The sequence below is a fragment of the Carcharodon carcharias genome, chromosome 4 (assembly GCF_017639515.1).
Source record: "Carcharodon carcharias isolate sCarCar2 chromosome 4, sCarCar2.pri, whole genome shotgun sequence".
NCBI lineage: Eukaryota > Metazoa > Chordata > Chondrichthyes > Lamniformes > Lamnidae > Carcharodon > Carcharodon carcharias.
In genome coordinates this window covers 136,461,646-136,481,970 of record NC_054470.1, presented here as the reverse complement: position 1 = coordinate 136,481,970, position 20,325 = coordinate 136,461,646, and the positions used below count along the sequence as shown (strand labels likewise).

Below are 20,325 nucleotides of genomic sequence, written 5' to 3'. Positions count from 1 at the left end.
TGTGAGTCAAAAAGCAAGGCTGAAATATTTGCAAACATCATCAGATGGAAGTGCTGAGTGGATGATGATCTTGGCTTCCTCCTGAGGTCATCACAGAAACCAGTCTTCAGCCAATTTGATTCACCCCATGTAATACCAAGAAGTAACTGAGGGCATTGGATACAGCAAATATTATGCCCTAAGAACATTCCTCTGTAGTGTTGAAGGCTTGTGCTCCAGACCTAGCCACACCTCTAGCCAAGTTATTTCAGTATAGCTACAATATCAGCATCTACCTGACAAAATGGAAAATTGGCCAAGTATGTTATGTCCACAAATAGCATGACAAATCCAATCCAGTCCCATCAGTCTACTTTCAATCATCACAAAGCCTGTCCACAATCTTCAAGATACAAATCAGAAATATGGTGGAATACACTTCATTTGCTTGGACGAATGTAGCTTCAATATTACTCAAGAGATTCAATACCTTCCAGGACAAAGCAATCTGTTTGATTGGAACATCATCCGCCACCTTAAACATTCACTCCCTCCACAGCCAGTGCAAAGTGGATGCACCTTGTACAACTGCAATATGCACTGCAGGAATTTGCCGAGGTTTCTTTGACAGCACATCCCAAACCTCTGACCTCTATCACCTAGAAGAACAAAGGCAAGAGGCACATGCAAGTTCCCCTCCAAATTACACATCACCCTGACATTGAAATATGTCTTCTTAACGGTGGTAGGTCAGAATCCTGGAACCCACTACCTTCTCACTATTGTGGGAGTACCTTCACTGCACAGGCGGCAGGGATTCAAAAAGTTGGTTTACTATCACCTTTTGAAGGGCAGTTAGGGATGGCCAATATATTCTGGCCTTGCCAGCAACACCCACATCCCTTGAGTTAAGAAAAAAATATTAGGAGAAATTATGAAGTGAGCTTTGAAGGGTTCTTAAAGGATGAGGGGAATGTGGAAGGGTTTAGAGAAAAAATTTCAGGGCTTAGGTAAGTGATGGCATACCTACCAATGTGGGATGAAAGGAGGAAAAGATGCTCAAGGGAGCTAGAGTCATAGGAAAGAAAAGCTCGAGGTATGACTGGAGGTTTCACAGAAAGGACGGTGCAAGGCCACAGAGGGATTTAAACTAAAGGAGGGTATTAAACTTGAAATATTGGGGGGCTGGGAGCAAATGTATAACAATAAGGACAAGAGTGATGATGTTAAAAATGATAAAGGGATTTGCTAGGGTAAATATGGACTGCAGTTGATCAGGAAGGCAGTTCACCACCATCTTTTTAAGGGCAATTAGGGATGGCAATAAATGCTGGCCTAGCTAGCGATGCCCACATCCCATAAAAGAATAAAAAATGGAAAACCATTTCTTCTGTAGGGGAATACAGAACAAGTGGACATAATCTCAAAATTAGAGCCTGGTGCAATTAGGAGTGAAATCAGGAAGCATTTTTTTGAACAAAGTGAAAATTTGGAACTCTGTCCCCTAAAAGTTGGATGTTGAGTTATTTGAAATTTTCAGGATTAAGATTGGTAGAATTTTGTTAAGTAAAGGGATCAAGGCATACGGGGAAAGGCAAGAAATGGTTTGAGGTATACATCAGGCTTGAGTGGCTGAATGACCTATTCATGTTCCTATGTTTTTATAATGGACAAATGGGATTTGGTGTAAGATAAGATATAGGGCAAAATTTTCTGCCTGTTGGGCAGGCGGAGCATGAGCGTCTCCAGGCGGGCACAGACCCGATTGGCGCCCGTGATCAGGGCCGCTCCATCATTTTGCACAGGTGGACCAATTAAGGCCCGCCCAGCGCATTTCTGACTCCCGTGAACAGTGGGAGTGTGCGGGTGGCGGCAGGCATGCATAGACCACTGGATCCAATGGCGACCCGGCAGTCTGTTTAAAGGAAGGCCTGGCACCCTCCTGCAGGCTGCTCACAATGGCCACATCCAGGTTGTACTGCATGGGGTCGGCTGAGCAGGGCACACGGGAGGGAAGGGCAGAGGAGCAGGGCAGGCTGCAGGGTCTGCCACAGGAGCAGGGCAGGCTGCAGGGTAGGCCAGCAGGGGGCCCAATGTGCCCTTGCTTTTCTGATGACTGCCTTGCTGCCCTCCTCGAGGAGGTGGCAGTACGGCGGGAGGTGTTGGTCTCTCAGGATGGGAGGAGGAGGCCCCCTCGTATGACCAAACATGCCTGAGAGGAGGTGGCGGAGGTGGTGAGCTCCCGTGATGTGGTGCTCAGTGGATCCAGTGACGTTAGTGCTTCAACAATTTGTTGTGCTCTGAAAGGGTGAGTACCATGTTGGCATTGGGCATTTAACCCAGCAGGTAGCCTTAGCCTTTGATGGCACCACCCTCCAGTCTTACTGTTGTGACTGCATTGAATCATGTTGGGCATTTTCATGCACTGGGTGGGCAAGCAGATAGTGCCCATGCTTACATCAGCCTGAGTGGTTCATGAAGAGATGAGTTCTCCCCTGCTCTTAGTCACATGTGACTAGTCTGGGGGCAACTTGCAGGAGATGCAGCTAGGTGTATATTCAGAATTCTAACACATATCCTATTCACAGTGATGAGATTGTGGAAGGGGAGCCTCAAGGTCTTGTGGCCAAGAGCCATCTACTGCCCTCGACGCTGCATGTAGTTGCGCCTCCTTGCTATGGGAGCTAAGACCATGTGTTTCCTAAAGTGATGTACGCAGAATGTGTCCAAGGTTGCCGTTAGGGGCGGGTGGGGGGGGGGGAGGTGGGTTCGTTGGGAGCAGGCGTACTATCTTTGTGACTCATCAGCGTGGAGAGGAGGCACTGGAGGCCCGATATGGGCCACTGTGGTTGGGGTGCAGCGTGCGCATGCAGAGTCCATGGCAGTTAGTCGCAGTGAATTGTCTCCTGTTTTTCAGGAGAAGAATGCTCACAATGCATGTAAGCATTTGAGGACTTGAGGCGGCCAGGCCCAGCTCATGATTTTAAGCCATTTTGGACAGGAGGCCCTGGAGTTGAGAGGTGCCCAGGTCCACTGGTGTCAGTGAGGTTGGGGTGGAATGGCCAGTTATTTGAGGTCAACAGTGACATCCGTTCTATCCTTCCACCATCCATAGCACTGAAGATTGTTTGATTTGTCATTCTTGCAACATTGCTTAATTCACAGGCTGACTGTAATAGGTGTGGGTAACAGTCAAAAGTTCTTTGGCCCTTCAAGCACCTTCCAAAGTCACCTTATCCCATTTCCCACCACTATCCTCATGGCCTTGTATGCCATGGCATTGCAATTGCACATTCAAATACTTCTAACAATGTTAGGAGGGTTTCTGCATCCACCACCCTTTCAGGCACTGCATCCCTCATTCCCAACACACTCTGTGTGCAAAAGTTGTTCATCACACCACCTGTCAACCTCATGCCCCTTACCTTAAATAAATGCCACCTGGTTACTCACCCCTCTGCAAAGGGGAAAGGTTCCTTTCTGTCAACCCTATCTATGCCCCTCATAATGTTACAAATCTCAATAATGTCACCCCTCAATCTCCTCTGCTCCAGGGGAAATAACCCCAGTCTATGCTATGTCTCCTCATAAGTCAAACTCTCCAGCCCAGCCAGCATCCTGGTTAATGACCTCTGCACTCTCTCCACTCCAATCACATCCCTCCCGTGAAGGGTATATCACAACTGCACACAGAACTGTAGCTGTGCCCTAGGCAGCATTTTCAGCACTTGCAACATGGCCTCCTTGTTCCTATATTCTATTCCTCAGCTAATAAAGTCAAGTATGGCATTTGCCTTCTTAAACGCCTTAGGCACCTGTCCTGCTACCTTAACAGGCCTGTCAACATGCACAGCAAGGTCCCTCTGATCCTCCTTACTTTCCACGGTTCTACCATTCCTCGTGCATTCCTATACCTTGTTTCTCCTGCCAAAGTGCATCACCTCACAATTATCCATGTAACATTCCATTTGGCATTCCTTAGGCTATCTGACCAGCCCGTCTGTATCCACCAGTAATGTATAGGTATCCTCCTGACTATTTGCCACCCAGCCAATATTCGTGTCTATAGGTTCTGGAAGGTTGAGCACATAATGAGCCAGGGGGAAAGGGATGAAGTATGTCACTGTGTGCACGCTAACTGATCCACCGTCCTTGTTGTTAATTTCAGCATCATCAGAGCCTGTCTACCAGGAGGAATTCCAGATGCCCCCTCTCACACCTGAGGGCCCTCAACTGTCACCTGCGTCACACCATTTCTGCGAGGCAGGCACCAGCACAGATAGTAGCACCTTGGTGGGCATTGCAACATCAACTAGTGTCCCAGGGCACAGCGGAGAGGGCACTTCACAATCGCTGGAGGAGCTGGCAGAGAGAGAGTGCCGATGGCACATGTCGGTGCGTGATGATGTGCCTCTGGGGTCATCCGCAATGCAGCAGCTGTAGGAAATATGGCCAGGTGTGCGGGAGCATCTGGGAATGTTGAATGAGACTATGCTTTGCTTGGTGTCTGTGGTGGAGAAGTCCACGCGGAGCATCAGTGATGCAATGAGCCTCATGGCAGAGCATCATGCTTCCTCCATGGAGACAGTGGCGACTCTTGTGGAGAGGGGCTTCCAGGAGAACAAGCAGCTTCTCCTGGGGTTATGCTCAGATCTACAAGCCCCCACAGCACCAGTGACCACAGCTGGTCATTGCCAATGTGGGAGATGGTGTGGGCTTCAAGCTTCCCAGCTCGTTGCCCATCCATCGACGGTCAGCAGGGAAATCTGGGGCGACCTCACGTCTGCGGAACAGCTGCCTATCGTATCAGTGGGCTCCTCTCACAGTGTTCCGGATGAGGGCGAGAGCTGCTTCACCCCTCTCCCAGTGACCGCTTCATCGGGTGAGGCTGCGACGTCTGGGGAGATGCCAGCTGAGGACCTGGCTGACCAGGTGGGCCCAGCACAGGCTTCACGGGCCACAGGACAAGGTCATCGAGGCCAACAGGACAGCAGAGTCAGCAGGCTGTCTCAGAAGCTACTCCGAGCGTTGGGGGACACTAAGACGTAGCATCCACAAACGTAAGCATAAGGCACCTTAGGCACACCACGGGTTTCTCACTGATGCTTTGGCCCTAGATTTGGGGATTATTATTTGTTTATGGTTGGAAAATGCTTTGCTTTCTTTTTGAGTGACCTTATGATGGAGAAAATTAAAGCCAGATGTGTTACCATGGTGGAGGGTGGCTCCTTTGTTCTGCATTTGTATGTTTTACATACATGTCATGATATGTCCAAAGCCCTTAGTTGCAGCTGATGACCTGGCAGATGTAGCACTTAGGTGCTGAGAATGGAAGCGCCAGGCAAGGCTGGTCCTCCTGATCTATTTGTGTGAAGCTGGTTGAAGGTTCATTGGATTAAAGTCTGCCGGGTGTCCCTGCCTCCCTGGAGTAGTCCTGGGTCAGTGTTTAGCCTCTCATCATTCCTCTGTGCCTCCTCATCCTCAGAATCAGTGCTGGACTCATCGTGTGCAGCCACATCCACTGCGTCAACGTCTTCATTGTCCACTGCATCCCCCCTTTCCAGCGCAAGATTGTGGAGAGTGCAGCATGCAACCACTATCACCGAGACATGATCTGGGGGGTACGAGAATGTGCCCCCTGAGCGGTCCAGGCAGCGGAAGTGCATCTTGAGAAGACCGATGGCTCTCTCCACCACAGCCCTTTTGGAGGCGTGGTTCCTTTTGTAGCGCTGCTCAGTTTCGTTTTTGGATGGCGGAGAGGCGTTATGAGCCACCTTCTGAGGGGATAGCCCTTGTCACCCAGCAGCCATCCATCAAGCTCAGTCAGAGCACTGAAGAGCCCCAGCACCTGGGAGTGTCTGAGGATGTAGGCATTGTGGGAGCTGCCTGGGTAGAATCAGCATCCTGTGGTCACACACTATCTGCACGTTCATGGAGTGGAAGCCCTTACTGTTGACGACGGCACCGGGCTCACCTGCTGACGACTTGTTGGCCACATGTGTGCAGTCTATTGCACCCTGGATGTGGGGGAAGCCAGCAATGGCCACAAAGCCTCTGGCTCATTGTGTCTGGCTTGCATGGTCCTAGCAGAAGTGGATGAAGATCAATGCACGCCTGAACAGAGCATCTGTGATCTGTTTGACACAAGTGAGCACAGCTGATTGGGAGACACCGCAAAGATCACAAAGAGCCCTGGAAGGAGCCAGAGGCATAGAAATTGAGGGCAACTGCGACCTTCAGAGCCACCAGCATGGGGTGTCCACCCACAGTTAGGAGAGATCTCAGGGCCAATCATTTGACAGATGTGGTTGACTTGACATTCGGAGCCTCCTTCGGCACTGCACCTCAGACATATTGAGGTAGCTGTTTTGCTGATTGTAAACCCTGGCAGCAGGATAGTGGCATCTTCTGTGGCACCTTCCACCTTGGACTACTTCTTGGCCCTGCGCCCCTTGTGCACGCGCCTGTACTCCCAAAGGTGGCTCCCCTGGAGGCTGATTGTGCACTCCTGGCCTCTTCCTTCTTCTAGTCCTTCCTTCCTTCTTAGAGGAGCTGCTTCCAGTGGACATGTCAGAACCCATACCCAGGCTAAAGGGAGGCCTCTGGAAAGCTGCAGGCCCGATAAAGATTACTGACTGCAGAGTGCTGACCTGAAGGTTCAAAGTACACAGAAAGCTGCTGGAATTCGTTCTGAACTGTTACAGATCACACAGGCAAGTTCAAAAAACTTTCTGCAATAAATACTCACAGACCAGATTGACAAACCCACTCAGCCCTCTTATCCCGCCCATGGATGAGTTTGATTAAAATGTCTCTTACTCGCATGCCCATTGCGCCTGTGCGTCAACCCAAAGATCACACGGGTGCCTGAAAATCACCGTCGATTGACATTTTAAGGGCCTTAACTAGCCTGCTAATTAATGGCGGGAAGCAATCAAACTTCATCATGCGCCCACCCAGCGAAATATCACAATGGCACGCGGTGATGTCGGGACGCCTGCCTCATGTCACCGCGCATAATTTTATGCGCTGATGTGCAGGCCCCCCCCACCCCCGCACTTCAAGTAGAACATTCTGCCCTTGGAAAGAGATTTTCAGCTGGATTAAAATTTATGGAAGGCAGCAGGTAGGAGACTGGCCAGGAGAATGTTACCCACTTACCTGGGTTCCAAGGCCTTCATGCCGAGGTTTCTCCTCGGCATGGGCCTGTTGCAGTTCCAGCAGTGGCCACTGTTCCTGGTGGCACTGCTAAGACTAAAAAGCTGTCAGCCACCTGATCGGCTGGCAGATCTTGGAGGCTGGATCCTCATTCTGAAGGCAGGCAGGAAAGTGTCTGATTGGGATTCAATCCCATGAGGACTCCCAGAAATGACCCATTAAATCTGAAAGTGACGAAGATTTAGATGAGCATTTCAGTGGCAGATAGGCAATATTACAGAGGTGAAAATAGAAACTTTTTGTGAGAATATGATGTTGGGAGCTTAGCTCAGGATTGAATAATATGTTGAGGTTGGCAAACAGTCCTGTTCAAAGCAAAACATTGGCTGGAAGGGGGATGGTGTTAACAACATTGGTATGGACTTTGTCATGGGGGGGTTGAATAAGATGGCTTCAGTCTTCCCAATTTTTAGCCGCAGGAACTTATGGCTCATTCAAAACTTAAGTTGGGCAAGTAATCCGACAGACCAGAGATACTGAAGTTGTTGAGACAGGGAGACAGTGGAGAGATAGAACAAGGTGTCATCATTGTACCAGTGGAAGCATTACCCATGTCAGCAGATGATTCTTTCTATTTCATACTATAAATACAATACTAAGAAAAAGGAATTATCCACAACATGGTTTGTGTGAAATTAGAGGGGTGCTTAGTAATGTTCTCCCTAACTTTTAGTGTGTGTCCTGTTTGTTGCACTGTGTTATCTGTTTCAGATTACTGTGCAGCTTACTGCGTGCACTGGTGCTGCGGACTAACTGCAGTAGTTATTGGTCTTGGAGTTAACTGCTCTCAGCAGCAAGGCCCCCAACTTGTTCAGAGTGTAGGATTTCATCTGGCAATTGAGAGAAAATTTTACTTCTGTGTGATAATGAGATCAGGCAAGGAGTGTCCAATGATAGGATATCTGAAAAATGCTGTTTGCAGGTTCACTAATGGGGTTGTCTGATTGCGTTTGTTCTTTGTCGGAATTTTCTACATAACCTAGTGAGCAGGACAAATTGAGGAAACACATTTTCTTCAGGAAAACGATCCTCTAACTTCCAAGCTGATGTGTATGATAGTTGATCAGAAGAGCTTGGTTCATCAGGTAACTTCTAGGTCCAGAAAATTTCATGCAGCTGCAATAACCTTAATTTATATAATGCTTTTAATGTAACAAAATATCCGAAAGGCACATTGCAACTAAGGAAAGAGGGAGAAACGGATATTCATGGAGAATTGATAAAAATATTAACTTTGCAATAGCCAAATAAGTTTCTAATCCAGCATTTTGTTGAGATAAGATGAATAGGAGAAAATATGTACACTATTAATAGTACATCATTTTATTGCAGGAGTTCATCATTACAATAGGAACTGTAATGACTGTTTACAAGAAAACAAACATTAGAAATGGTCAAAATGTGTAATGCTGAAATATCTCTTTGGATGACTGGATGATTGCCACTGGACAGTTTGTAAGTATTTACCACCTCTGCTTTATACTATTTATAAAGATTCAGGCATTAGGCATATTCTGCAAAGCTTTAATATCATGAGAACATAATTTTAACAGTTTTAACATATGTTTTATACAATAATAAGCAGTATGCATTTTCAAATACAGAGTTCAATATTGTACAACATTTACAGATGCTACATTTCATTATAAAAATGAAAATAAATGAATGAAGAAAAGGAAATGGTACTCTGGCAGCCGATCCCTTTCTAATCTTCAGAAAGCAGATGCATTTCTCTGGTTGAGGGGTTTGGCTATCCTGAGTTGTTTTTCTTCTTAAAAGTCATCATTCCCTGACTAGATTCTTGATTCAACTCGTGAAAGTGCACCTGTTTAAACAAAAGTTTTGAGAAACCAAGTGATCAGATGATTCTATGCTAGCAGTGGTAAAAGCATAGGAAAGGACTAGGATGGTACAATGGAAAAAATCAGTGGTTTCTTAAAAGCTGCTTTAGTAGCCCAGCTGGGCTTGAAGACAATAGGGTAAAAGAAATGTTGTAAAGGAAAAAGCAGCACTGTAGAAACTTCTGCCAGTAAACAGTGCTGCCTTTGTATAACGTTGAGTCTGTGTGTATTCTTGAGAATTCAGAATAGAGGAAAATAAACAGAATCTGCTCAAAGCTTGTTGCCATATAAGGATTATATATAAGCATCCTGGCTGTGCTGGTGATTTTTATAGGATTCAAAATCACAGAACTGGGCTGTCCTCAGTGATTTCACCTTTATGCAAATTCTTTAATTAACCATTAGTTCATTCCAGTCCAAATTCCAATATGCACCTTGAAATTATACAAGCTTGGCCTAAATAGCCAAGTGGTCATGGTACTGGGTTTGTAACCCCAAGATCAAGAGTTCAAATCTCACGATGGCAAACTATGAAACAATGTAACTTCATCTGAAACAGATGGAAACGTGTTTGTACTCGAAAGAGTTACAAGTCAGCTATGATATAACAGAACATGCTTGAAATTATACAACCAAACTTGAAATAGCAAGCTCAGAAATAACTTCAGGATCAAAGATGAGAAATAATTTTCCTTCTCAATGTACCTAGGAAACTATCAGTTCCCAGGGCAGTGGATAGAAAATGAGAGTAGATATCCACAGCAGGTAAATGTTGTCAGGGCTTCTCCTAATCACTCAACTTAACTTTGACAGAATTGCTGCTGAAACCCTGGGAAAACAACATAAATGGAAATTTACCCCCATAATGTCAGGTCTCCATCACAACACCAACCTGGGAGTTCTGAGCTTTACCTGAAATCATGTAGCTGGGCCTAAATAGAAATGCATCCCAAAAAAAGTGGCAGCGGTGCTTGTGCCAGGACTCCACACACTGAGGGCAGCCAGAGAATTTTTCCCTAGCCCAGGATGTCAGGTCACTGGGCAATTAGTCAATAAATGCTAATGCTGGCCACTAATTTGAGTGTTAGGACACAGGTCTTGCACTAGGAGTGTGTCTGGGCCATGCCTGCTGGATGCCTAGTGGGGAACCTGAGAGGAAGGTCAGCTCTTAGACCAGCTCCTCATTAATTCTCCTTGCTGATAATTTTGCTTTGTTTAATACAGAGATTTGATGCTTTTAGCAGTTATCACCATAGCTAGCGGAAGGTGTTGATAACTTCTTGTCCATTTATATGGCTAATTAGTATCTACAGGAAAAGTACATCTATGGTGGCTATATGAGGAAAATCAGTTCCACTGCTCTATAACACTTATTCCCTATTTTGTCATCATCAAATTTAGCATACTTAATTATTTACAAATAAATACTGAACAGAAATGGAATTATGCAGTACATGACAACTGAAAGCTCATCTGCTGCTGAAACCCTCATCCATGCCCTTTTTACCTGTAGACTTCACTGGTCCAATGACTCTTGGCTGGCTTTTCACATTCTACTCCATGGGCACAATTTTGCCCTGGTTTGGTGGGCTCAGCAGGGGCGAGCGAGAGTGGCTGGGAAACCTATTGCCGCCCGCGATCAGACCGCGACTGTGATTTCATGCTGTTGGGCCAATTAAGGTACACCCAGCATGAAACATTTGTTGCAGCGCTGCCTGTGTGGGGGCTAGGGGGGTGGAGGTGCACACAGGCAAAGCTCCAAGGTATAAAAAAATCAAAAATAAAGCATTTAAAAATGTTAAAAAAAAACTGTCACATGAGCAGGGACATGTTATTAATGAAAACTTAAAATTTTAATTTTACTTTTAGTTGCTGTTGGAAACCTAATCCCGCCCATGGGCGAGGTTTCCTAAAAAGTGCAAAGGCCGCTAGGCCTTTTCGCCTGCCCGCCAACTGTAAGGTTGGATGGGCAGCGTAAACTTACATTTAATTGGTACTTTAATGGTCTTAGTAGGCCTGTTAATTGTTGGCGGGTGCACTGCTGATCCTTGCACATGCCTACCGACCGAAATATCATGGCGAGTGCGCGAAGATGTTGGGATGCTTGCTCAATGTCATCGCGCGTCATTTTACACTTGTTTGGGTTGGGCGTGCACCCACCTGACGGGGTAAAATTCTGGCCTATGTAAACTTGAGGTCATCCAAAACGCTGCTGTGTTCTAACTTGCACCAAGTCTTGTTCACCCATCACTCCATGCTTGCTGCCCTACATCGGCTCTCAGTTAATCAATGCCTCACTTTTAAAATACACATCCTTGTTTTCAAATCCGTCCATGCACTTGCCCATCTATATTTCTGTAATCTACTTCAGCTCCACAACCCTTCAAGATATCTGAGCATCCATGAATTTAATTTCTCCACCTTTGGCATTTGTTTCTCCTGCTGCCAAGGCCCTAAGCTCTGGAAATATCTCCCTAAATTGCTCATCCTCTCCACCTCTCTTTTCCTTTAGGACACTTCTTAAAATCTACCTCTTTGATTAAACTTTCAGTCATCTGATCTAATATTTCCCTAGGTGGCTCGGTGTCAAATTTTTCTTTTCTGTGAAATGCCTTGGGGTGTTTTATAAGATTAAAGCGCTATAAAAATGCAAGTTGTTATTGTTCCTTTAAAGCATTTCCAAAACCGAATGTTTGACAAAAAATGTCTTTCATCAGAAATGTAATCAAAAGGAACACGTGTTAAGGAATAGCTTCGTAGTTTACATCATGGTTCACTAAAGATGCAAGTTTGAAAGCTAGGGCTCCTATCACTCAGGTTAATTGCCTCGGCTTTGTCAGTTCTTAGCTGGTTCACACAGAGAAGGTGTGCTCCAGCAGGATGTGAGGAGGAAGCTAAAATGAGCAGGTTAGATTAGCCTGTAGAAATCACAATTTGAAAAGAACAAATTGTGATATGTCTTTGACAATGGTCACAGAAGAATCTGTGGTTTATATAATACTAAATAGCAAGAAGCAAAAACATGTAAATTAAGGTTTCTTGGATGCTCAATTGGTAAATGTGTTGCCTAACAAAATTGAACTAGACAGTTCAAAAAAAATTTGAATCTTAGTTGGTGCTGAGGTTAGTTGATTTCACAAAAGGTAGCTGGGATACTACAAGTAGTCCTAGTAGTCAAGTGAGGTTGTTGAGTGGCAACAATGTCAGGCTTGTCTGTGATACCCCACACGAGTGATTGGATGCCTCCCACTCACTGCTTAGGTTCAATATGTAGAATGCCCACTTAGACAAAGTACCAGAGGTGCCCCTTCACTCACACTATTGTATGAATTGCCAGCTTTAACAGAGGAGGGATTAATGGTTTGTAAAAAATGTGAAGACAAAATGGACTTCTACATAATGGTTTACATGGATTCCTGTGGCAATCTTGCGTTATTGAATTGTGCCATACCTTCTCATATTAGGGTCCGTTAGAAAAAATGTCAAGTTATGTACATGAAACTGGGAATCTCTTTGCATGTTGAATAAATTTAATTTTAATTAAACATCTGGTTCATAGTGAGTTTTACATAAATTACAAAGGAAATGAGTGGCGATGGAATCAATAAGGCATACGCATTTTACATGCTTTAATATTTGCATGTTTTCATATAAGATATCAAGATTCATCCAGAAACTCTAAAACAGGAAATATTTAATTCTGTGAAGGTTCATTCTAATGTATTCTAAAGCTTTTTATATAATAATCTCAAGCTTGAAATGTAGCCTTCACTATTACAAGTATAGCACAAAATAATACTTAAGAATAACACAAAAGTGTACGAATTCCATGAACACTTCAAAAGGAATAATATTCTAATTGCACTTTCCCAAGCGTGATAGAAAAGGTAGTGCCTATAAAATCTCTTAAAATTGGTTATTTGTGTTCATTTAACTTCAAACTACTTTTATTATTCCCAATTCCTTTGAGGGTACATGATGTGTCATTAGTGTCTTTTTAAGGCTTTTAAAATGAGCTAGACTTTTATTGCTGAATGTTCCTTTTTTGTGTTAATGACATTTTTTATTCTGATCCTTATGAAGTGAATATATGAATACAAAAGTAAAATGCAGTTACATTCATCATCCATGTTTTGTGTCATGGGTATTGCATTTGGGCCTTTTAATGCTTCCTGACTTTAGAGTTGAGTCAGAATTAAAATGTTAACCTGCAGGAGGCTCTACCTGTAGCATTCCACCTTTTATGATAAGCAGTATAAACCGCTGACAAAATTCTGCCCTGAATGGCAACAGAAGTGAATACAGGATGAGAATGAATATGAAAAAGATCATATTGAATGATTTTGAATTTTAACACTCCTATCAACAATCCTCAGATATCCAGATTTGTTGGAATTCTTCTGATTTTCTTTATGTTTCTTCAAAAAGTACTTTTTTGGTTTAATGCAGCAATATGAACAGCTACTACTAAACTGACTCTGGATGGCACATGGAAGGCAGATTTACATTCAAAAACTTAAATCAGAGTAATATGGTTGCTCAGAGCCCATGCCCCTACTCAGAGTGCGAGATCAGAGAATGGGTGAAAAATTGTAGTCAATCACATGAACTCAGATTGAAATGTTATCACTTTGGAACAAATCTATAATTTGACAAAAAGGAGTTTATTTTTGTGCTGTATCCCTGGGATAGTGCAGGAAATGTTTTTCACCATTCTCGTATGGTTCCACAGCTGTTAAAAATTGTTTGAAAGTGTTATGAGGTGCAAAACAGTGATTGCAGGGATCACTGGCTGAGAAATCATTCACTCCTAAATTAATCATAGGAGGATCAGATATGATGAACCCAAAATTTCCCAGTCAGTGCTCCTTGAGTGTAATGCTCCACGCCTGGAATGCTCAATCCCAGAGTTAATCCTATTACTTTTCCAATATCATTTCAATCTATAGAAAGATGTAACTGAAAATTAAAATTCCATTTTAGTGCAGTAAGTACACCTGGGGCAGAATTTTGCCCTTAGCGTTTGGGATTGGCAGGGTCGGTCGGGAAGCCAACTGTGATCGATAGTGCACCATGATTTCATGCTGGTGGGCAAATTAATGCCCACCCAGCGTGATAAGCGTGCGGCAGCCCTGAGTGGTGCCTGTGCGGGCAGGAGGAGGAGGGCGAGCAGGCCTAGTGCGAACTTCACGCATCCGCACGAAAGAGCGCTGAATAATCCCCCTGAGGCATGGAGCTGCCTCAGGGAGATGAAGATATTGAAAAAATTTATAAAGCATAGAAAAATGTAATGAAACATGTCCCCTCATGTGACTTTGTCACATGAGCAGGGACATGTTTTTAATTCAAAAATAAAGTTTTTATTTCATTTGTACTTGCATTTGGAAACCTCACCCCACCCGTGGATGAGGTTTCCAAAAAAATGCAAAGGCCGCTTGGCCTTTTTGCCTGCCTGCCAACTGTTGGTTAGGTTGAACAGGCAGTGAAAAATTACCGGCCGATGTCATCGCACGTCATTTCATGCTCGGTTGGGTCGGGCGCGTGCCCGCCCGCTGAGCTAAAAATTCTGGCCCTGGCAATTTTAAAGTCATAAGTGATGAGATTTCACCAGTCCTGCTTCCTTTAGTTATGTCACAATGGAAAGGATCATGCACTAGAAGTGGTTGCCTCTGCATTTGGAATTTAGTGAATTACATGTCACCTGTTACTTGAGACAGATTCAAAAGGCACTTACCACTTGCACATCTGAGTGAACTCTGGAGAGGAAGTCGAGCAGTTCATTATTATCAATAAGTAATGGATTGCGAAGTTTTTTTGTGAATTTGTGGATACCTGTGAAAATTGTGATGAAAGAATATCAGACATTTTGTTTTTCTCATTTTCCTGAGCTCAAATTACTGTTAACGTGATGAACTGTAATTAGTAGATGCAGCAATCTCGCTTCATGCCTGTGCAAATGAACATGGACCTCTACATAATGAAATCACCTTACATGGTTTCCTATGGCAATTTTGCATTACTGAATTGTGCCAAATCTTCTCATATTAGAATACAATAGCATATTTACACTTACATTTACAATTAAAACTTTTCTTAATTGAAACAGCGGCACCTGACAACAGGATAGTGTGCGTTATGTTAACGAATTCTGTATTTTGTTCTTCTTTCCGCTGAAAACCTATCAACACTGGAAAAACACGATGACAGGCCTGACGTAGGCCTGTAATCCAAATCTAAGCACACAACAAAATGTAATTTATCTGGGTGCAGCTACACCCACACTTAAGAAGCTTGACACCATCTAGGCTGCTTGATTGGTACCGCATCCACCATCTTAAACACTCATTCCTTCTACCACCAACGCACTGTGGCAGCAGTATGTATGACCTACAAGATGCACTGCAGCAACTCACCAAGGCTCCTTCGACAGCATCATCCAAACCCGAAACCTCTACTACCTAGAAGGACAAAGGCAGCAAATGCATGGGAACACTACCACCTGCAAGTTCTCTACGTTATTTCACCCAACAGGTCCATATTGATACTTATGCGCCACACACGCCTCCTCCCGCCCCCTTCAAATAACCCCATCAATTTAGGCATTGGAGCATAACACAGATCACCTCTCCACATTCTCTACAGGGCCTGGAGAATAATGTACGTCACCTGCCCACACTGTCTGGAATGTAAATTCCTTAGGGAATGTAAAAAAACACAGGTTACCGGACTGTATTGTGCTTAGGGATTGTAGAATAACACTTTTCACCTGCAAACATTATCACAAAATAATACAAAGCAGTAACAGCACAGGAAGAGGCTATTCAGCCCTACAGGGCCATACAGTATTTACGCTCCACACAAACCTCCTTTTACCCTTCTTCATCTAACTAACCCTTATAGATAAAAGTGCTGAAAATTATGAAATGATTGAACGGGTAGATAGAGATAGGGTGTTTCCAGTAATCAATATTAAGGGGCTACATATACAAGATTAAATGTGATAGAATTGGAAAAGAGGGCAGGCAAAACCTCATGACATGAAGAGTTGCGAGGCTGCAGAGTTAATTTCCAGGGTTAATAGTTGAGGTAGAAACAATGTCAACATTCAACATTAAATTGGATAGGTGGATGAAGGAAAAGGAAATAATGGTATATGGAAACATGAGTGGTAAATATGATTAGAAATTTTTGCTCAGTTGGAGGATAAATACCAACACAGATTGGTTAAAATGAACGGCCCGTTTCTGTGTTGTTATTTCTATTTATTTATCGGATGTTGGTTAAATAGTAACATAGTATTATTTTTGCCTGAAGATGACAACTGGTCTATTTAGCCTCCCATTAGGTTCCATACTGTAACTGTAGAAGACATGTATCCTAAATAGAAAATAGGAATTGATCCAATTTTTATCTCTAAAGCTGTCATAATATATCCATTGGTAATGTAACCTATATTTCTATCACCTTTTCTCTGAAAAATATTACTTAAATTTATTTTATTTTAACATTAATTAATGTGGTGTCTGCAGGTCATTGAATGTATACTTGGCCAAGGAACCTTCCTGGATTTAATTTCTCCTACCCTGAAAGTTATAAGGACATCTATTAAATCCCTGCTCATTCTCTTCCTCTCAAAAAAGGAATGTCACAGGTTGGACAGTCCTTCAACATAAACTAGCCTTTCTAGTTTCAGAATCAACCACACAACCTCCATCCTCTGGATATCAATAATGTTATACTGTTTCTCTAATATTAAGACCAAAACTAAACAAGTTACTTGACACCTCCTTTAACTTACAAGTCACACTGCTAGATAATCGTTTGCTTTCTTGATTGGTTCAAAGATATTTGTTTTACAGACCTTTCTTCCAAAATCCCTTCAGATATGTTACTGTTATTTTTTTTTATTCATTCACAGGATGTGGGCTTCGTTGGCTGGGCCAGCATTTATCGTCCATCCCTAGTTGCCCTTGCGAAGGTGGTGGTGAGCTGCCTTCTTAAACTGCTGCAGTCCATGTGATGTAGGTACACCCACAGTGCTGTTAGGGAGGGAGTTCCAGGATTTTGACTCAGCGATAGTGAAGGAAGGGCGATATATTTCCAAGTCAGGATGGTGAGTGGCTTGGAGGGGAACTTCCAGGTGGCAGTGTTCCCAATTATGCTTCCCTTGCCCGTCCAATTGGTAGTGGTCGGGGCTTTGGAAGGTGCTGTCGAAGGAGCCTTGGTAAATTCCTGCTGTGCATCTTGTAGATGGTACACACTGCTGCTACTGTGTGTTGGTGGTGGAGGGAGTGAATGTTTGTGGATTTGGTGACAATCAAGTGGGCTGCTTTGTCCTGGATGGTGTCAAGCTTCTTGAGTGTTGTATGAACTACACTCATCCAGCCAACTGGGGAATATTCCACCACACGCTTGACTTGTGCTTTGTAGGTGGGGGACAGGCTTTAAGGAGTCAGGAGGTGAGTTACTCATCGCATGATTCCTAGCCTCTGACCTGCTCTTGTAGCCACAGTATTTATATGGCCAGACCAGTTCAGATTTTGGCCAATGGTAACCCCCAGGATGTTGATAGTGGGGGATTCAGTGATGGTTATGCCATTGAACATCAAGGGGTGATGTTGGATTCCCTCTTGTTGGAGATGGTCATTACCTGGCACTTGCATACCTAAACTTCATGTTTATCTATGTTGAATTTCATCAATTACTTTATTCATCGACGTCATTGTCAAAATCCATGTGGATTATTGCATATATAGGGCTGAATAAAATGGGGGAAGGGTGAGGGGTGGGAGCAACAGGCGGCTTGACCCCTGCATCCCTGTACCCGGAAGCAAAATCGGCGTGGAGCTGACTCGCTCCAGGCTGGCCCGCCCCGCAGCCATAACGTGCTGTGGTACTTCCCCCTCTCACTGGGGAGGAAGCCCCTCCCTCTGGTGCTGCTGGCCAATCCAATTGACTGGCAGTTCCATCAGTCCCAGCAGCCTCAGTGGCTGCTGCCGGCATTGCAAGAAAAGGAGGATGAAGGCATGGATCCTCGAAGCTGGTAGGTCTGGGGTATTGGGCAGTGAGGGTTTTGGGAGGTGAGGGAGTGGGGTGGGGAGGGTTTGGGTGTTAGGTTGCAGGAGATTAGGAAGAAAGTGGGAAGATTGGAGGATCCCATCTTAGGTGGGCTGCCCCCACCCACCCCCCTCCAGCTAGCCACCGAGGGCTGTCCCTGAAGATTGAGCCATCCTTCCTTCTCTCCTTTTGATGAACGTAGCTAAAAAATAGGGCGGCCTATTCCTGCCTGACTGCCCACCCCAAACGTTTTATGGCATGGGCGGCGTATTATCAGTGTCAATTGGCTTGGTAACAAGCCTAATGCACCCATATTACCTATTTAAATATGGTGGGCGGACTGCTGACTTCGGTGCCTTCTTCCTCACCGTTCCCCCCCACTGTTTTATAAAGGTGACCTCAGAGCTGACTGGGAAGGTGGTGCATTGGTGCACCCACCCTATTTTACCCGCTCCCGCCTGCCAGAAACATGCCCGACAGAGGCACGTAAAATGTAGCCCATATTTGCAACTCTAGCATCTCCACCAAGTCATTTATAAACTTTGATATTTTGTTCCTCAGGTTGCTTTATTTGACTGACCTTCACAAAGCTCTTAATGACCCTAATTGGCTCATGGGGGCAGGCCAAGCACTGAACCTGCTTCCCTAAAATGGCACCAGAAACTGGAATATAGGCTAGCGATAACTTTCACAACATATATTTAGAACTCACGAGGATGTAGTTGGTATTATATTGTCATATTACTCTAAAATGATTTAGGAACGATATTGTCATCCATAGATATCCAGAGTGTCACATCATTCAGTACTGCACTAAAGCCAGTGCAACCAAAGCAACAATATATCGTTTCACCTCACATTTTTGTTATTCTTTCACAGGATGTGGATGTCACTGGCTAGGCCAGCATTCATTGCCCATCCCTAATTTCCCTTGAGAAGGTGGTGGTGAGCCATCCTCTTGAACCGCTGCAGTCCATGTGGTGTAGGTACACCCACAGTGCTGTTAGGAAGGGAGTTCCAGGATTTTGACCCAGCGATAGTGAAGGAATGATGATATAGTTCCAAATCTGGATAGTGTGTGGCTTGGAGGGGAACTTGCCATGCATCTTCTGCTCTTGTCCTTCCTGGTGTTGAGGTCGTGGGTTTGGAAGCTGCTGTCGAAAGAGACTTGATAAGTTGCTGCAGTGTAGCTTGTAGATGGTACGCACTGCTGCCACCGTAAATCGGTGGTTGAGGGAGTGAATATTTAAGTCGGTGGATGGGGTACCAATCAAGCAGGCTGCATTGTCCTGGATGGTGTTGAGTTTCTTGAGTGTTACTGGAGCTGCACTCATCCAGGCAAAAGGAGAGTATTCCATCATATTCCCTGACTTGTGCCTTGTAGATGGTGAACAGGTTTTGGTGAGTCAGGGGGTGAGTTACTCTCTAAAGAATTCCCAGCCTCTGACCTGCTCTTATAGCCACAATCCAGTTCAGTTTTTGGTCAATGGTAACCACCCAGGATGTTGATAGTAGGGGATTCAGAGATGGTAATACTATTTAATGTCAAGGGGAGATGGTTGGAAACTCTCTTGTTGAAGATTGTCATTTCCTGGCACTTATGTAGCACGAATGTTATTTGCCGGTTATCAGTCCTAGCATGAATTTTATCAAGGCCTTGCTGCATTTGTACATGGACTGCGTCAGTATCTGAGGAGTCACAAATGTTGCTCAACATTGTGCAACCATCAACAAATATCCCCGCTTCTGACCTTATGATGGAAGGAAAGTCATTGATGAAGCAGCTGAAGATGGTGAAATGTGAAAAATACACAAAAAAAATTTGACGAAAGCTCCAGTCTTTGTGTCTAACTGTGTGATTATTTTGAACTTCAAGCTCCCTAACTGTAAGCTTGGGAAACCATCAGCATACGTTTGCCTTCCAGATCCCTATTCAATGACTCCTGCTATAATGTGAACGGGTATGGATATCAGGTATGTTTACCCACATGGCTTCCCTCCACCAAATCTGATAATCTTTCAATCCCCACATGGGCTCACACGTGAAGAAAGGTTACCTGGTCAAGGCACCGGAGGGCGTTCAGCATTGTATTGTGCAGAACCATAAGCAATATTTCAAGCAAATACAAATTATCGAGCAACTATTTTTGTTATATAAACAACATTTTAATTGCCATTTCAGCCATAAATATCATGCAACAACCTTGGACACAATAGAAACAATGTTTCT

At 44.3% G+C, this 20,325-nt stretch overlaps 1 protein-coding gene across 9 annotated transcripts in view; it reads right to left on the bottom strand.

Moving 5' to 3' along the window:
- Positions 1 to 8,705: 8,705 nt before the first annotated feature.
- mctp1a (multiple C2 domains, transmembrane 1a) overlaps positions 8,706 to 20,325 on the bottom strand; it is a 733,548-nt gene continuing 721,928 nt past the window's right edge. For all 9 annotated transcript variants that reach the window (XR_005942877.1, XM_041186933.1, XM_041186932.1 and 6 more), the window contains 2 exons: positions 14,773 to 14,870; positions 8,706 to 9,022 (listed from right to left, as the gene is read on the bottom strand). Coding sequence is in view for 8 of the 9 variants with exons in the window: in XM_041186933.1 (XP_041042867.1) it covers positions 8,948 to 9,022; positions 14,773 to 14,870 (173 nt within the window). In the remaining variant the exon portion in view is untranslated. The remainder of the gene's footprint in view (positions 9,023 to 14,772; positions 14,871 to 20,325) is intronic.